We start from the raw sequence: 19867 nt of genomic DNA on the forward strand, positions 1-19867 counted from the left end.
AAGTCATGAAACCTTAAAGTAATAGAGAAAGGTCTCAGAGGCCTGGGTGGAGGAGTGGACTAATGAACTAGCCTATCACCTCCGGAGAGCCAAATTCAAATCCTGACATAGGTCACCAGTGAAAGTGAGCTGGGTTTGGTGGTTTCATCCTAGTTCCCATTTGTTCACATCACATTAGGTAAAACTTCTGCTCAGAAGACTAAGAATGGATTGGCAGGGTTCACTGCACAGGTACAGTTCTCTGGATCCCAGGACCAATATAGCAAAGGACATCACAGATCAGAACTGAGGTGCATTGGCAGAGCTTGCACAGCGTTTGCCTCTATTATGCTTGGTTCTCACATGTGCAACCAACTTCTCACTTTCACAAACACAAAATTCAGTAACAAAAGTTATAACAAAATATCCCATAAAAAAGAATCTGTCTCCATGAAAACTGCCTGGGTCCAGAACCTCAGCTACAGCCAGAGAGCACACAGCTCAGTTCAGAAAGGGGTGTGAAGGCTGCTCTAAGTTAACTGTTGCCAATGGCTCTAAGGGGCACATACAGCACCTGGGGCACTGGAGGAATATAGAGATGTCCTAGCCATGCCTCCTTTCTCTCAGCCACACCCATTATGCTGGCACCCTGTGGCTGGTTTTGCTAGCTACGTGCCCAGATTACAATACTGAAGTAGCAGCACGGCACTCCAGGACCTGAGCCATAGTTTGGTTTACTTTGGTTTTTGGCTTGATACACTGCATCTAATTATTGCTGACCGCAGGGTGTATCCCATGGATCCCGCAGTGTGAATGGCACGTGTCCCTCAGCTTCACATTTAAACAGACAGTGAAGCAATCCAAATCCAGTGGCTTTGCAACAAGAGCATAGAATTAGTCTGCGGCCAGGACTAATAGTCTATAATGCTTCAGAGGAACATTGTCAAACAGTTGAGGCTCAAAATTTGACTTTCCTTAGAACTGTTACAAATTGATGAAGAATATCCTCTAGTTAGTAAATATATAGGGCCAGATCCTCAGCTGGAGTAAAACAGCATAATTCAACTGAAGTCAATATAATGTTTTACACCAGCTGAGAATCTTGCATCTGGTTTGTTTTGGGTTTTTTTGTTTTGTTTTAAATCATCTCTTCATATCTGAGAAACTGAAAAACACAATGGCCACTGTTTATTCATGACAATATCATATGTTTGCCCCACTGCTGTAGAGACAGATGCAGAAAGTGCATGAGGACAAGTTCAAATTTGTTACCTGTGAGTGCACAAACCTTGCTAGAAGTTGTTGAATGCACAAACACACATCATTAGATGATTCATCTGCAAGAGATGCCCTTTAAGATCCTTTTTTATGTAAACTGTTTTTTTGGGGGGTTCGTGGCTTGTCTTTCCCTCAACCTGTTAACTTTCTATCTGTTCAGATACTCCAGCATGCACTGCATTGATTATGTCAATAACCCCAGTCATTAGCACTGCAGTCTGCCTATGAGGCAGGATAAGTCTGTTTGCATTCAATGTTCAGCATCTTAGGTGAGTCACTTCATCTCAGTTTCCTCTGCAATCCTTTGTCTTTCCTCTCTATTTTGACTGTTAAGTTTCTCAGGGACTGTCTCTTAGTCTGTGTCTGTACAGCGCCTCACACAATGGGTCCCTGATCGGTAGGTGCTACTGTAATAACAACAAATAATTTGATACACTGCGTAGGCTTTCACATCTAGTCAGCCAATTCAAATCCAACCCAGGCAGAGATATGGAGCTGTCTTTACAAGGTCCTTTTTTGAAATGGGTTGGTCATCTTAGTCCAGATCCCAGTGGACAAGAATTCATAGCCCCAAACCACCACCACAACTGGCATTAACTAGCCCCTTTTTGGCAGCCACAGGAGAGAGGAAGGGAAATGAACAGGGCTGGAGACTGAACTATCTTTCACATCTAGAAGTGACAACTCGTGATCAGGGTTATAAACTCTGGCAGGATGATGCCAATGCTGCCCATGCTATGCCTGCTGTGTGGATAAACCACAGATTTCAGTCTCCAGATGTTTCAGTCTCGGCACCTTTCACCACCATTATATGTAATGTGCACACACATTTACAACCTAATTTTAGAAGTTCTAGATAGGGCTCATTTAAGGACAAGCTGTTCAATAAGGCAACATCTTGTGTGAGATCACTGTGACTTATTTTAAAGTTATTAGAAATTATTCATAATTTTAAACATGTCCATCCACTATGACAAGATTTCATTCTCAAATGTTGGCATGATGTGGAATAGGAAGTTTCATGCCACAACATCTAAGCATTTTATATCCAGATTTTCTGCCCCCCCTTCAAATAAGTCTATTTTGGGGGCAGCCTCTTCAAAATGCAAAGTTTTCTGCTGTCATTGCCTCTGGGACTTCATGTCTGAATAAAAATCGAGTCCCACGCTCCAGTTGCTTTTCTGACTCATTGGCACTTGCATACTGTGGTAACGAACATTATAGGAAACCCTGAAGTAGACAGATCCTGTGATGAAGTCATAATCCTGAATTTATGACATCACAGTCTGTTACCATGGCATTAACTGTAACATCACAAAGTTAGCAAGCAGTGCGGCTTCACTTTAGAACAGAGTAGCAGGAGCAGATGGTCTGTAAGGAAGAAGAGCCCTTGGCTGAACATAGATGTACTGGCTAATTAGGGAAAAAAACAACAACAACTGTACTTCTTTAAGTGAGGAAAATGTTGAAAGCCACATAAGTGGAAATAATTATGAGTGAGTTATTATAAAGTAATGCTTAGCATGGACACTTCTCTCAAAGGCTCACTGTTGTCTCTAAAGGAATGAGCCATTCCAATCTTTCTGAATAAAATATATGATACGGAGCAGATGTAAAAAAGAGATATGCTTTTCAAGATGCATGAGACTATAGTCCCTCTTTTCCCCAGGCCTGTAATTTAAATATGACTTACAAACACTTTTCTTACCGAGTATAGTGTACGTTCAATGTGTGCACGTGCCTGAGTCAGTCTGTGCGCTCGTAAGTAAATATCGGTGCATGTATCAGTGCATTCGCGTGCCTCGGCATGTATGTGCATGTACATTTTTGAATGTACCATTATGATGAGGGTCATGTCTATTTCCAAGTAATAGTGAATCCAGTCTGTATCCTGCCCATTACCACAGGTACCTTGCCTGATGAACATTCGGTCCCATCCAAGGGGGGCCCTTTCTTCGTTTTGCAGAAGTAAGGGTTATCTGGATGGCTGCACCACAGCTGCTTGCAAGGGTCAAAGGTTCTGAACTGTGAAGCAAACAAGAGCCCTTCTGTTATTGTAATGGGTAGATAGTCTAATCGCCTCATCCACTCCCAACCCTGAAATTATGAGCATGTAGGAGAGAGAGCAGGTAGAGTCAAGAACTCTGAACCTTTCCCATTGCAGAGATTCAGACCCCAGGGAGGAAGAAGCAACTTCATTAAATTAGTTTTGAAGTGAAGCTGAGAGTGCCTCTTGTTTCAAATAACTGTTTTCAGCCCACTTGGACCCCTTCCCTCTCCTACAGTCTGAATGTGGACAATCCTAGCTCCTTCGTTTTGAAGTCGCTTTTCTAACCCCCAGTCCAGAAATTTGTTGCAGCTCTTCCATCAGGGCCAACAGAAGATGCAATCCTCCTCCAGGGTGCTCTCACTTCTGATCCAATCTGGTGAACTGGAGGGAACAGAAAAGACTGGAGCCAGTCCCTCCACCCTAATCCTCTTGGAGGCTAAATAAGTCTAATAAACCACGCCAGACAATGACCAGAGACATCGCAAGATGCTACCAAACCCAGGGCTACTTCACACTTGGCCCACAGAACCGCTACGCAACCGCAACCGCAATCACCACCCCCATTGCCTCCTTAGTGCACTCTGTCACTGAGGGGGACTTCCCTTCATTCTAGAGCCAGAGAACGGGAAAAAATCCAGACTCTATTAACAGGAGCAATACTCACAGCTGTGCATGTTTTGTAACCCACACCGAAGTCAAAGCGGCACTGTTCATCCATAGAGTAATTGATTCCCGGGAGCTCTGGTAACTTGGGCCATTCATGCTCAAAGGGATCGTCTAGCAGGCAGTCATAGGAACTGCAGTGACATCAGGCAAAGACATAGTTGCACTGAATGTTGCAAAATTTACTCTTTCCCCACACCTTTCTTCTTTATTATTTTGTGATTTTACCTATCTATTCCCCTGACCCCCCGTATTAAGACATCTTTACTTTCTTGACCCTCCCCCACAACCCTTACAATAGCCACCACCACTATATGCATTTTTCCATCAGCTAGGAGAGGATGATGCATGGCCTCCACCAAAGCCACTTCACAGGCTGGGAGCAGCACCCTCCGAGAAAAAATTTGTCTCTGCTACAACAGCTCTGGCAGTGTCCATCATCACTCGCTGACAACTCCTCCCTTGGGGTGAAGAACCGGCAAGTTCACTACCAGGTGCCTAACTGTCACCGTCAAGGAAAAACTCTACGTTAGCAATAGGTGCTGTAGTCACAACATATGCAAGGTGGTCAGAAGATTCCAGTCCAGGATTTATTGCTATTTCTCCTTCCCTAAATAAAAAGGTTGAAATGAAACCAAATCCTGGCTAGATTCAGCCGGTTATAAAGCTGTCCCTCCTGTAATTCTTTTTAAATTTTACTTCGAACAAATGCCCAACTTACTGGGGTGTTACACTTTCTGCAAGATGCAAAACACTGGCCAGTCTAAAGGCAGGGCAGGGGCATTGCAGGTAGAAACATGTGAACTGCTCAACTCAAACTGCAAAATTACTTAACATCAGCTTTGATGTGTCCTCAAAATAGCAATGATTCACTTGAATTTTGTATGAGAGTGTGTGTGTGTGTATATAACTTTTTGTGAACCTCAGCTTCAGTGATATCTGCATCTTTTTTCAGGCTACTATTTGCACAGTCCATTGAGTAAGAACCTGATTCATTAAGGCAAGTCACAGGAGGAGGTCACATATTTTTCTACTGTGTTTCTGAATGGCTAGACCTATCCCAGGTGATCAGAAGTGTCAGTTCAGCAAAAGTCACTTTCGCATAAACATTTTTCAATGAAGATATGAACATGATCTTTGGAGAGACCCAGGAGTTCTCCCTCCAATACTTTTTTTCGTGTATTGAGTATGGTATGTTCTGAGCCTATTCAGCAATGATCATCAGTCCATAGCACAAAATTAACAGAGGCTTGTAAATGCAATTCATTATATCACTAAAAGAAGGGGAGAATTAACAGGGAAGCTAAAGTAAAGCACTATCTTTCAAGGTCGGGGTTCAGAGTCCAGAGTTAAGGCCCTAAGAGAAAGTTTATACTGTGTCTGCTGCACAAGATTCTTTTTGGTTTTGCTTTCATTATTCAAATGTATCTTTGCAATAAGAATTCTTCCACTCTCATTCTTCCATGTATACGCTAGTTCATACAAATACATGCAATCATTCATTTGTGCAATAAAACATAGACTAGCTAGTCTAAATCATAGTTGTTGAAAGTGACCTACTGTATGTATCGGTTCAACTCCTGCTTGCTGCATCTGGACCAATGGTAACGGTGGAATGCAGCTTGCACTAGTGGTGCCATAATGCTCCCCATGTTGGTCTCATCTGCACACCGGTTCCCCTGGCCATCATGTTCCATACCTAACCTGTTAAAAAGCTGGTGAGTTGTGTTCCAAAGGGACATGCCAGACAGACAGTTATCAGTAGCATTTTGAATAAAGACATTTCCTGTAAAAGCCTCTATTTAACTGAATGAGGAAGGAGGCATATTCACTGCAACTCTTCCACTGGTTGAACCAATAGTTGCGACTTTTCCAGCATTCCATGTGATTCCTGCACCAGTAAGAGTGCAGGTCTGCACAGAGTCAGAGCAGGAATAAAATGCAAGGAACTGAACTTACCAGCTATGGCTATTAGAACTATGAGCCGGCCTCTAGGATATGGCTCAGGCTCAACTCAGGGGCATAAGAAAAGTCTTTGTCCAAGACAGGAACTTATAGAAGAGGCTTCTAAATTTTTCACAGCTGAGATCCTGAGTAGTGATGTGCTAGAAATTCAAGGATTGCAGACACTACAGGTCCTAGCAGATAATGCTCCATTTTGATCCTAACAGTCCCTTCTAAGTTAAATAAGGAGCCTTTTTTGATGGAACATGTACTGTCTGCCTGCTGCACACCAATTCTAAATGTGGGCAAAGGCACGGACCTTGTTGCAGAACTTTATTGGTCACATTTGGCCTGTGGGCTTCAGTTTGGGCATTTTTTCTTTAGAGGAACTTCAGAATGCTGACTTGAGAAAAACTCAAATGTCTGAAAACCAGAAAATGCAAAGTTAAGATTTCCCATGAACCTTAACACATTGACTGCAGCTGGAGTATATGTAAACAATTCCCATTGGCTACTGCCATGTCCAGGGGAACAGAGGGTAAGTGGCACGGATATTCTTTTTTTAAAATTTTATCCTCTAATAGTGCTAGATGGAATCCCGTGAGAGACACTGAATGGATATATAAAAGGAGGTGAAGAGATTGTACATTTCTGGGGTTGATAAAGTAAAGATATGTGTGTTAACAGGGCACATGGGCGCATTGCTGAAAGATGGCAGAGTTAAGGTTGCATAGGCAACCTTAACTCTGCATTTCCTGGTTTTCAGAAGTTTGAGTTTTGCTCAAGTTAGCATTCTGCAAGATGACATACCACCAAGCAACCTTAACTCTGCATTAATGTAGGCTGGGTTTTTTTGCCACTGAATACATATACATACTCCCATTAGCACTGCTGAGGAGAACAGAATAACGGAAACGAGATGGAAGAGGTCTATTCATATCTAGATCGCTCACTACAATATTTTACAGAATGTTTGTCCAGTCTAGTTTGAAATTATTCAAGCAATAGGGCTTTCTATCACTTTGTTCAGAGCCTACTGTTTCTCACTTTTGGAAATATTTCCTTCTTTGCATACCAAATATTGCTATTCTTGATTCCATCCCATTATTCCCTCTTACAGCCCCTTGAATCACTCTGTTCTCGACTGAGAGGCTGCTGTACCCACAGGAGAAGCAGGCAGACAACCTGGGGGCACTTGCATATACCAGAATGTGTCTGGTAATTAAAGGACTTTGGAGGTTACAGTTTATATCTATACATGAGTAGTAGGTGAAATTTTATGTTTCTGCCCACTTTACAGCACCTCCACCTACAATTCACGTTTAGAAACAAAACACAACATCCAAAGACATTTCAATTTCCAGATTCATTCTGGTACCAAGGTGACAGATTCTAAGATGTGCAGACTGTAGATGTAGACTGTAAACTCTAAGGCAGAGATTGCCTTTGAGTTGCTCGCTAGGCTTACTATACTACAAAGAGATTTATTCACTCCTGTATTTGCCCGTTTTAGCAGCCATGTCAGTAACTTGGAGGGCCATTATTTCATCACACCACAACTTCTCATATGTCAGCAAGTCCACTGCATACAGCAATACTAAGTCTGGGGGACTAAACACCCTGCTGAACCACCATGCAACGATGAAAAAAAAAAAGATAAAATGTCAACTGTCTCCTCCAATGACTTACACATGGCCAGTCTCATGGGCAACCACGAATGCTGAGGAGAATCCATCCTCATGGTTGAGAGTACAACTGCGTAGAGGGTGGCACATACCAGTGACGGGAGCATAACCTGGAGCAAGACAGAAGACAAAGCAAGAGAAAGGAGGGGGGTGGTTCATGAGAAGGGAAAAACCACAAGCTAGAGCCATTCCAAATGTATTTCATGCCCAGCTCCCTGCTGAGGGACACGGACTCCACAGCTGCCTGGGAATATAAATGAAGCCTATCATATGTTCCACCGGCTCATATCTCACGGAAGAAAACGGGCTTGGAGGGTATTAGAATTACACACTGTTTGAACCTTGCCTTGCCACCTGCAATAACTGTGTTGCATTCATTCCTGACTCATTCTCACACTAAGAGAACAGCGAACATTGTCCATATCTTAAACAAATGCACCAGCAACTGCTATAATCCAATGGCCACCTGTTCAGATGGATCGAAAACATATTTGACAGCCTTCTCACCCCTTTCTGCACCTATTCACATCTCTAACTGCACGTCTGACTTGCCAGCTCCTTCTCAGATTAATCTCGTAGTAGTTTCCTCTGTAATTTTCCTCAGAAGCTTGTTGCACTAGGTGGCAGAAGGGACTGTTCATGGGTTACAGAGTCTTTCACCCTGAGATTGCTGTTTCGACTCTGGTCCAATCCACAGTCCTGAAAACTGTAATCATTTGATGGCTGTTTGATAGCCTATGTCAGTGGCTCTCAACCTTTGCAAACTACTGTATCCCTTTCAGGAGTCTGATTTGTCTGGCGTACCCCCAAGTTTCACCTCACTTAAAAACGACTTGCTTACAAAATCAGACATAAAAATACAAAAGGGTCACAGCACACTATTACTGAAAAATGGCGTACTTTCTCATTTTTACCATATAATTATAAAATAAATCAATTGGAATATAAATTTTGTACTTACATTTCGGTGTATAGTATATAGAGCAGTATAAACACGTCATTTAGTTTGTACTGACTTCACTAGTGCATTTTATGTAGCCTATTGTAAAACTAGGCAAACATCTAGATGAGTTGACATACCCCCTGGAGGACCTCTGCATACCCCCAGGAGTATGTGTAGCCCTGGTTGAGAACCACTGGCCTACGTGAAACGGAATACAGTAGCAAGGTGGACACCAACTGACAATCTCATCAGACAAAAACTTAATTAGCCTGGAAGCCAATCTACCTTCACAGTTTTCCAGGTCAAGGAGATGGGTGGTGTGGAGCAGCCTGTACACTGCAGCTGTCAGCGCAATGGATATACAAGGGATAGTGTCTGTGGCAACTTTCATCAGCACTAAATTATTAAAAAAAAAAATCCCTCTGACCCCGGAATGCTCCCTGGCATTTCAGGCTCTTTTGGGGGCAATGAGCAAATGGAGAGAACTGATCAAGGATGAGTGGGAAGTTCTCCCCCCCCCCGTCCCTCTCACAAGTTGATTTAATTTGCACTAGTTATTCAGCAGTGAGTGATAGTATGTGGAGCAGCGCTACAGCAGGCAAAACTAAGAGGGCTACATGTCAGGTAGGCAACAAGAGGGGAAAACAAACACCACCAAGAAAGAAACCTAAGCCAAGGAGTTGACCAAATACCTCAACTGGTCAGTACCCACTGGGATATGGACATGGTTTCTAGTGAGGTCATCTTGGTTGCCTGTGCCAAGAACAGGCTAATATTACACTTACTTACCCAAACATTCCTAATATTTTCCATTCCATAATGGTAATGCATCTTGACTAACCAGACTGCACAAGCAGAATGGCACCACTGTTCAGTTTAACCCCATCTCCTCCTACAGGCAGCAGACGAATGTACAGATTCTATGTCAACATTGGTGGTTGCCACCTTCTGCGCCATGGGCCATGAGCACCCAATGCAGCTGATGGTTCTGATTGCTCTGAAGAAATTCGATATAAAACAGGCCATAGAAAAAGCACCCCAGCCAGGGTAGCAATTCCTTTAGAGGGTGAATTTGGGGGCTAAAGAAAGGGAATGGATGAGAGGTAAGCATAATGTCTACTAATGTGCAAGGTTCCACAAGCAGCCTTGTTAATGTACCTCTGTGCTAATCTGCAACACCCCTGAACTCTTCAATAGCTGTGCCAATGCTGCACTTCCATCCTGACCTGCAGATCTCTACTATACAACATCCCGGTGCTCTCCAGACCAGAGATTACAAAAATGTCGAATTATGTGGCTGTTAGGACGTGGACAAATGTTCACAAGGAACTGAGATACGACCAGAGAGCAGGGAAGGACATGCATCTACCCAGTACACTATCCTTCGATCAGGTCATGTGCGGTGGGTCAGCTGTGCATGGCGGAGCCGATTCAGTGATGTCCCATTTTTCAATCTTGGGGGGAAGGGTGGTTTCATACTTCATTTCAGCAAAATTAAATTCAAACTTTGCCACCTTCTCGAATGAACTCTGAAATATATAGCTTTTAAAAGACCCTTTTTGGGATTCAGGGAAAGGCAGCTAATGAAAGAAAGGCTTATAAGTTCTACAGAGGTTTGGTAAAAGTGGGGCCAGATCATGCTGTGCTACTTTGTCACCAGGCATTTTTGGATAGTAAAGATATTAAAGGAAGTCTAAATGAATTATTTATGGAGCTGAGCAGCTACTAATCAGCAGGAGATGGGAGTTTGGTGACCATGTTCTCACAAACACCCATGTTCTCTGGGATAATTAGGATAGGAGAGGAGATAATTAGGACTGTAAGAATAGTTCAGGTGGAAATCTGAACCCATCAGAATCAATCCCATTCACATGTGACAAAGGAACTCAAACATATGAAAGTCTGGGTTCAATACCCTTGGCATAACATCATAGCCTGATGGTGCTTGCCTCACAGTGATCTGTCAGCATAGAAGAGTCTGCATTCCAGAGGATGGGCACAGGGAAGGTCTCTGTGCATTGGCAAACAGTCAGCTAAGAACCCCACTGAACTCTGGGAGCCTGTCCCTATGTCTGCTTTCCATGCCGCTGTCCATCTCATTCCCACGCTCTGGAAACTGATTCTTGGTCTATCCTGAAAAGTTGGCATTTTAAAGCACATGGGCTTGCTGCAGTGGCACTGAAAAGTCCAGAAATGTGCACAGACACACTGTCAAAACTCTCAGTGGCCAGATTTATTACTGTGATCTCTAAGTTACTGTAGCTTCCATGTTTAGTCTTTTTGGCCCAAATTTGTTCCCACTAAAATCAATCAATGATCAATGCTAGCAAATAAATCAATGCAGCTGACCTTAACAGGAGCGGCGCTGTGCTCTAACGACTGTTTCAGCCTGACTGACTCCCTCCCCTGGCTGGAATCCCTGTTTTCAACATTGACACTATGCTGCCGTTTTTCCAGGAAGCTTGTGACTGCAGTGACTTCTCTGTACTATGTATCTTCCAGGCCATTTGTTCCCCAGAAACCCAGTAGTGGTGGAACAACCAATATTAATTACTCTGAAACAAGGTGGAGGGGGAAGGATGTGAGTGAAACTGAATCTAATTCATAAACAATGAAAGAGTGGATCGGAATTTTGTACAGCTGGCCAAGGATGATAAAATAAAGCAAAAGTGAACAGTTTCCTGAGGACTCCTCCCAAATGAAGGTCCGGAAGACATTAGTAGTTGACTCCATGGCCACCCTGATAGGACTGAATGCCTGCAGTAAAGGCAGTTATTAAAAAAAAAGGAGTTCAATTAAATCGTTGTGTACTTTTTTACACTTGTGCTCTCTGTCTGTGTGTTTACCTCATGCTACAAGGAGTTTCCAAGTCCAGCAGCTATGTTCCAGTGTTCCCATAGTAATGGTCCATCACAAGTAAGGTAGTCAACTGGGCAAACATGAAACTTGACAAGACATGACTTCTAGGCTCCTACAGAGACAATGGATTGTGATTCTGGCCGTGAGAGTCATGTTTGTAAATAGAGATCTTAAGGAGGTAAATAAACAGCGCCCTTCCAGGGACCTTCTGGAAATGCAGATTGAGAGAGCCATAGAAGCTACATATTTGGGCAAGGGCCAAGAATGTAATACACCTCTAGGTGCTCCGTGGTTGGTATCCTAGCAGCCACCACTGTTAAACAGGGATTTGGGACAGGGGAAAAAAAAACTCCCTGAAATAGTCTGAAGGAGGCAGCTCAAAGACTGAGCCACATGGAGCCCAGAAGAGACTAGGGAAGAGGAGAGGAGGCAGGAACGACAAGAGACCATGTTGTCTTATTGGGCTGTGCTGCGTCAGTTACAGCCAGTTATGACCATACTGCTGGGCACACTAGCATTATTGCAATACAATCCCCAGGACATTAAAGAGAAATCAGATAGTGGAAGATGGGGAGCAGGACAGGAGCTAGTGGGGCTGTTGTACAAACAACACAAATACACTTCAGGAGGACAACAAGGGGGGCATATAGCTGGCAAGTATGCAGCAGTCTCCCAAACAGCTGATTCCTAATCATTCCTTAAGGAGAATTCAATAATGGTACAAATAGGCACCAGTCAATCAAATGACTACTCCTGACTTTCAATCACTCCTATTTATGTGCCATCAGGGTGCAATGGCCAACTCGGGTAGCTGCCTCTGACTTGAGTTCAATAGTGTGCACCTTCTGAGATGCGTGCGCACACACAGTATGTGCCATGTTATGTGTATGTTTATTGAGAGACTGGGTTGAGTACTATTTGGTGAATATGTTATTTGGCAATTTTGTCGGTTTTCAACAAACAATTTTTAATGATACTCAACCAGCTCAATAACCGGTGAAATACTACTTATCAATTAAATTGTTTGCTAACAAACCCAGCAATTTTAAGTGACTAACTTGTTTGAATATTTTTTCTGACATTCAGCCAATTGTCCTTAGAAACAGAATGTACATTTTCTATAGAGCCTGCTTACTCTGGAATTTTCAAAGGATCATAAGTTTCTTAAAATACCATTTTTCTTTTTTTCAAACCAACCCAAGTCAAGTTCTTAAAAATGTAGCCCTCTCTTTGAACAAGTACGGTGAGAATTTTTTAACATGGGAAATGTATGTTCACCCTCTCCAAACTCACATGGCTAAAGGGACTTTATTCAAACTCAAACTTTCAGACAAAAGAATATTATCTTCAGAAAAAGACTGATACACAATTTTTGAGAGCTTAACGAAATCAGCTGCTCTAGGTGAGGTGGTGGTCAAAATGGCAAGCAAGATGTAACAGGCTGAATCAAGAAAAAGACAGAGAGAAATGCTGAGAGTACAAGAATCCCATTGTATGGGCCACACCTTAAATTCTGTGTTCAGTTCTGGCCAAACCTTTTAAATAAACATATAGAAATGGTCCCGAGAGGGTGCAACAAAAATGATTAGACCCATGGAAAGTTTTTCTATTTGAGGAGAGATTGAACAGATTTTGTTTAGAGTCCAGTACTGAATGGTATAAGGAAGGTCAATTTACTCTCTCAAAACAGAAGACCTCCAATGAAGGACGTTACCCAATGAATTAAAAGGACAATCCATTTGAAAACGATAAAAAAAATTACTAGAAAAATACTTAACCTGTGAGCCTCACTGGCAAAAGGTTTTACTGAGGCAAAAAGCACAGTAGAATGAAAAAGATGATGAGATATTTATATGGATAATAAAAATGTCCTAAGTTTTAGCAGCTAGCATTACAAAATATTCAGTAACATAAATGTTCGTAAAAAGAAAAGGAGTACTTGTGGCACCTTAGAGACTAACAAATTTATTTGAGCATAAGCTTTCATGAGCTACGGCTCACTTCATCGGATGTAGTGAGCCGTAGCTCATGAAAGCTTATGCTCAAATAAATTTGTTAGTCTCTAAGGTGCCACAAGTACTCCTTTTCTTTTTGCGAATACAGACTAACACAGTTACTGCTCTGAAACCTGTCATAAATGTTCGTGTTTCCAAAAATTGCTAACCACTAACTGAATTTAGCAAGAAACTTCCTCCAGCAACTGCCTGTTATCAAATTATTGCCCATTATTGAGGGTTTACTCCTTCCTGTGGCACATCTGGTACTGGTCACTGCAGAGGAAGCTACCAGCTAGATCAACCATTAGTCTAACCCATTATTATAATTCCTATGTTCAGGCAAAGACCAGGCACAGAAAATTTCAAACCAATAGATTAATGTTTTGGAAAATTATAGGCATAGGAAAACAGAATGCTATAATGGACACAGTTTGCAACCTAAACTATAGACGCTTCACTGTGTGCATGCTATAGGGGGAGGGAGGGAATCTGATTTTGTTTCAGTTTAAACATTCATTTTTTTCTTCAGTTTCAATGTGCGCTTGAGTGTGTTTCTGAATATGATCAACTTGATTCCCCTGATTCTGACACCTTGTGGGACAATTTTAAGAATAAGACACTAGCTACTGCCAAGAATGTCTTTGGAATAACAAAGGAAAAACAACCTGACTGGTTCGCCTTGTCTGAACATCTGCTGCTCCCACTCATAGAAAAGAAGAAGCAAGATCACTTATCTTTACTTCAACTCTACTAGGTCCAGAACTCTTACGCTTAAAGAGGCTATGGCTGTGGTCCAGAAAGCCACCAGAGAATGTGCCCAGAAGTATTAGCAAGACCTGTGCAAAAAGATTCAGATCTGCTTAGAAAGAGGGGACATTCGTGGTACGTATGATGGAATCAAAGAGGCACTTGGTTCCATTTGTAAAAAGACTGCAAACCTGAAAGCAAAAGATGGTAACCATCCTGACAGACAGGCAAGAACAACTTGTCTGTTTACCAGGGTTGTGTCCTCAGTACCTTCCTTTACCGCTGTGAAAACTGGATCACATACTCTGAACAGGAGCAGAGATTGAACAGCTTCCACCTTCGCGGTCTCAGAAAAATCCTTGAAGTCACTTGGGACCAACAGATCACTAACTACGAGATCTTTGAGAGAACCGGCCTACAGTCTACGCAGACTACGCTGGACACTCACAGACTTTGCTGGCTGGGACACGTGGAACATATGCCTCAAGATCATCTGCCAAAATCTGTGCTCTATGGCCAACTCAAGAACTACTCACGATGCAGAGGAAGGCCAAAACTTTGATATAGCGACAAGGTCAAGCAAGGCTTCAAGAAATTCAGCATTCCCACAGACAACTGAGAGAACCCTGCCTACTGCTCAGTCTAGAGAAGCCAGGTCAAGGCTCGTGCAGTCATCATGGAGAGCCATAAGAGAGCGCAGCCTGAGGCCTGCAGGCGTGCCAGGAAGCAGAGTCTGCTTCAACCTCCAACTGATGAATGGATCTGTAGCCACTGTGGGAAGGTGTGCCATTCATGCAATGCACTCTTCTCCCACACTACTGTTAAGCACTATTGACCAACTGACTTTGCCATCTTTCCTGTCAACTCTCAAGATGTTGGATGGCCATATAGTCCACATATTTAGGCTAATTCAGACACCTGTAATTTGTTTTACTGGGTTGGACTTCCCCATGCTATGGTTCTAGACTCTGAGATCAGTGGCTCAGTGCTGTTCCCTGCAATTTGAGCCAGCTATGCTGCTGCATTCTGGCACCCATCCGCTCACTCAAAAATACAAGAAGAAGAACTGTGTGAAGAACTGAATGACTATGGATGTCTACTGCAATTAATCTTTGAATTCCCTGGTCCTAGGAAATTAAGAGGAGCTATTCCAATGCGAAGTCTGTCAGTTAAGCACATAGATCCTATTGTTTGTTAGTTTGCACTATGTACTAGTCTAAAGCACTCTGCTTTGGAATAGAGTTCTATGGGCTTGGCGGGTTCTGCAGTCTCTTTTGTGGATGAAGACCAAGGCTGGACCTGTTATCAGCTAAAGACTGATTCTTGGAAGAGCTAACAGAGGCTAGCTCAGGATTCTTTTACTATTTCTCATCCTTCCCACACATACCAGAATGGCTCAAGCCAAAAATGAATGTGTTTTTATGCAATGTTCCAGTTACTGATGTGTTTCATTATCTCCATCAAAAATCTCAGATATTGTCACCACACAGGGAATGAGTAAAAGGAAGTCTGGAAGTAGTCCTTTGAAGATGATGGTATTCAAAAAAATGGAACCTGCTAAGACAAAGAAAGGAATTAACCCTCATATGGCCACAGAAATCCTGCCACAGACACTCATTTTTCAAAATTAAAACGAAATGCCAGAAGGCACTTCATCAAATTCACTGATATCTGAGCTTTTGAGTTCCTATGCACAGTATAATCTCAGCCTCTAAAGTCAGAGGACCAACAGGAGCACAGGAAGTGCAAGGGAAGAAGGTTTTTTTGGGTTCATGGAATGTTCCCATTCTCAGCTCTATGGTGACCAAGGAACTGGCCCTTTTAAAATCAGGTTTTAAAATATTTTGTGTGCAGAGGTCCTCCCACTGAGCACAATGAGCAAAGCTGAAGTTTTATGCTTTCTTCACATTGTTGTTGTTTTTTTGTTTTGGTTTGGGTTTTTTTTTGTAGTACCTGGGACATTATTGATAGGTAAGTGTCTAATGTCTAACATAATCCTAGTTGGGTTTGTGATGACCAGGAGAGCCACATGGTGAACTGACATCCAGGTGTAAAGATTTCGGATTTCTCGAGACACATAGCAAGACTTATGTGCAGTTGGGGAGGAGCTGGTGGTTCTGGTACATATAGGTACCAATGACAAAGGGAAAGGTAGGAGAGAGATCCTGGAGGGCAAATTTAGGCTACTGGGTAAGAGATTAAAATCCAGGACCTCCATGGTAGCTTTCTCTGAAATGCTTCCAGTTCCATGCACAGGCCAGTTAAACAGGCAGAACTGCAGGGTCTCAATGCATGAATGAAATGATGGAGTAGGGGAGAAGAGGTTTCAGTTTTTTAGGAACTGGAGAACCTTTTGGGAAAGACAGAGTCTTTACAGGAAGGATTGACTCTACCTAAACCAAAATGGAACCAGACTGCTGGCATGTAGAATTAAAAACTTTGTATAGCAGTTGTTAAACTAAGGGTAAGGGGAAAGCTGACAGTTGAGGAGGAGCACAAGTTTTGGACAGGGACATCCCTTAGGGGAGAATCTATTAACAGGGATTATCTATATTCTAGTAAAGAGGAGATGATAGAAGTTGATAAATACAGGTAGGAGCTGAAGAGAAACAGTCAAATGAAAAGAAGTACCATTCAATTACATCACCTGAAGGTGGACAACTAAATATCGACAAATTTTATAACTGCTTGTATACAAATGCTAGGAGTCTAAAATGGGTGAATTTCAGTGCCTGGTATTAAATGAGGATATTAATATAATAGGCATCACAGAAACTTGGTGGGACCGTAATAATCAACGAGACACAGTAATAACAGAGTAAAAAATATATAGGAATGACAGAGTAGATCATGCTGGTGGTGGAGTGACACTTTTTGTGAAAGAAAACAGAGTCAAATATAGTACAAATTTTAAATGAATCAAACTGTATTACAGACTCTCCATGGATAGAAATTCCATGCTTGAATAATAAGAGTATAGAGTAGGAATATATTACCAACCACCTGCCCAGGATGGTGACTGTGAAATGCTGAAGGAGATTAAAAGAGGCTATAAAAACAGAAAACTCAGTAATAATGGAGGATTTCAACTCATAGATCAGTAACTGGTTAAAAGACAGGAAACAAAGGGTAAGAATAAAGGTCAGTTTTCAGAATGGAGAAAGATAAATAGCGGGGTCTCTCATATATCAGTACTGGGATCAGTGCTGTTCAAAATATTCATAAATGATCTCGGAAAAGGAGTAAACAGTGGCGTGGCAAGGTTTGCAGATGATATAAAATTACTCAAGATAGTTAAGTCAAAGCACACTGCAAAAAGTTACAAAGGGAACTCACAAAATTGGGTGACTGGGCAAGAAAATGGCAGATGAAATTCAATGGTGATACATGTAAAGTAAAGAACATTCAAAAACATAATCCCAACTATACATACAAAATGATAAGGTCTATATTTCTTGAGTGGTAACAGCTAATTTATTTTGGAGTCATTGTAGATAGGTCTCTGAAAACATCTACTCAATGTACAACGGTAGTAAAAAAACCTAACAGAATGTAAGGAATCATAAGGAAAGGTCAAAATAATAAGACCCCCATGGGGTGCAATTTTGTCTTTTCTCCATTCCTTTTATTAAGTTCTCATCTTTATAACTTTTTCCAAAACCTTTCTGGACAGTAACCTCAGCCTGTAGGCACACAGATTGTGTCAGCAGGAAACCCCTTCCAATTACTGGCTTTCCCCCAAGCCCAGCAAACTGCACATACATGATCAAGATGAATACAGTACCTTGCATACCTGCAGGACCAAAATCTTGCCTGGTGAGGAATACGGCATGGTCATGGTATTCAGCATGGTCTGGGTCTGAGCGCTGCTGAGAATGGGCCCAGCGGCAGACCTGTTCCAAGCTCCGAGATGGGTTCCCCCGCTCTATCAGGCTGACTGACTGGGGGGGTGAAAAGAAAGGGGGGGCATTACTGGGTGACATTGAACCTGTCCAGAGTTTTGAGGTAGAGGGTACAGAAGATCCCCAGATAGAGTTTCCACAACATTAAAAATGAAAAAATAACATTTTAAATTTCATAGATCGTGGCTTAAAGCCAGCAAGGACCACAAGATCATCTAGTCTGACCTCCTGTATGTCAGAAGTCACTAAACACCACCCAGCCCCGCACTCTAAACCCAAAAGCCAAAATCAGACAGATGAATTACAGCCCTCAGGAGACTAAGCTCTTGTGTCCCACAGGGAGAGAACAGGAGGGGCCAAGGTGCACTGGTGCCCAATGCCCCTCCAATGGCAGGGAACTGATTGAGATATACCCAGATGATCCTAGCAAGTGACCTGCATCCTGTGCTGCAGAGGAAGGGAAAAAACCCCCAAGGTCACTGCCAATCTCATCGGGGGAACACTCCTTCCCGACTCCATGTATGGCAATCAGTTAGTCCCTGAGCATGAGAGCAAGAACCAGGCAACCAAGCAGAGAGAAAATGCTTCGTGCCACCTCAGAGTCCTGGCCCACTCCTCTCCAGCCACGGCCATTTCTGATGCTTCAGAGGAAGAAGACCAAAAAAAAAGCAAACAAAATATATTTGGGACAAAAAAAAAAATCCTTCCTTGGCCCCTCCCAGAAATTAAAGACATGCAGCACCCCCAGGAATGGAGGCTGTCTGGCACACAGTAAACAGAATAGCAGTATGGGGTGGGCTAATGCTGGACAAAGATCCCAAAGTAAGATCCTAATCTGATGAAAACCTAGGTAAGATCTTCAAGCACAGCAGAGAGGATCTTGATTGTTAAGTCTTGTTCAGATAACCCATGCATAGTAAACTGCATGGAACTCAATATACTGTAGAAGGATGAAGGGTTGAGTCGGCCCTATCAGGATTGCAACCTGTGGCTTCTAGTTCACCTCTCCATGCTGAGACGTTCTGCTCTTGACTCCATTGTATCTTCAGTATATCATCATCATCAATTAGATGCCAGCATTAACACCTGAGCTGAAAGGTCAAACACCCTATCTCCTTCTCAGATGGAAATGATATTCTGTTGTCACCTGCCTGGAGGTGCTTGCCACACTGTGGACTGCCTCAAGTCTTTGATCACTACAATCAGGATGCATGCAGTTTCTGCTCACCAGGAATATTTCTCTTGTAATCAGATATTTCCCAGGAAATGCTGGTGTTCTGTATCTCCAGCAGCTCATAAAATATCTATTTGCTCCAGTTCAGCAGAAACCAGACAGAAAAAACCTTCCATCAGTATAGGTTGTGTCTACATTACAGGGCTATGGCAGTACAGCTATGCTGGTAGAGAAGACATACCCTTTGACTCCTTAAAGGTGTTAAGGGTGTTCAAGACCTCAGAGAAAGCTCTGTATGCCATTTTGCTAGCATCATCACAACACTTCGGGCTTGTGCTGTACATTATAGCACATTTAATGAGAGGATCTCAGTGTTCCACCTCAGCTGACCAGCCCTGTGATTTAAATATACTAGTAAGTGACAAAATCAGAATTTGAACCCATGAGACTTGACTCCCACTCACTGAGAGGCAATGTTGTCCAGTAGACTGAGAAGCAAACTAAGCCTGACTCCAATCCTGGCCCTCACACTGATTCACTGTGTGACCTAGGGCAGTTCACCTAACCTTTCTGTGCTCTGGTTTCTCCATTTGTAAAATAGGAATTAAAATAGTTACCTGATGGACTGTTCTGAGGGACACCTGTC

The 19867-nt window shown here is 42.5% G+C and overlaps 1 protein-coding gene across 1 annotated transcript in view; it reads right to left on the reverse strand.

The window, feature by feature from the left end:
- The window catches only part of ADAMTS14 (ADAM metallopeptidase with thrombospondin type 1 motif 14), a 105787-nt gene that overhangs the window by 25945 nt on the left and 59975 nt on the right, over nucleotides 1-19867 (reverse strand). Inside the window, exons 6-10 of the mRNA XM_043519121.1 lie at nucleotides 17930-18086; nucleotides 7604-7709; nucleotides 5531-5674; nucleotides 3972-4104; nucleotides 3169-3282 (exon numbers count right to left, since the gene is read on the reverse strand). Of these exons, the coding sequence (XP_043375056.1) occupies nucleotides 3169-3282; nucleotides 3972-4104; nucleotides 5531-5674; nucleotides 7604-7709; nucleotides 17930-18086 (654 nt within the window). The remainder of the gene's footprint in view (nucleotides 1-3168; nucleotides 3283-3971; nucleotides 4105-5530; nucleotides 5675-7603; nucleotides 7710-17929; nucleotides 18087-19867) is intronic.

This window comes from Dermochelys coriacea, chromosome 7 (assembly GCF_009764565.3).
Source record: "Dermochelys coriacea isolate rDerCor1 chromosome 7, rDerCor1.pri.v4, whole genome shotgun sequence".
In the NCBI taxonomy this organism is placed as follows: domain Eukaryota; kingdom Metazoa; phylum Chordata; order Testudines; family Dermochelyidae; genus Dermochelys; species Dermochelys coriacea.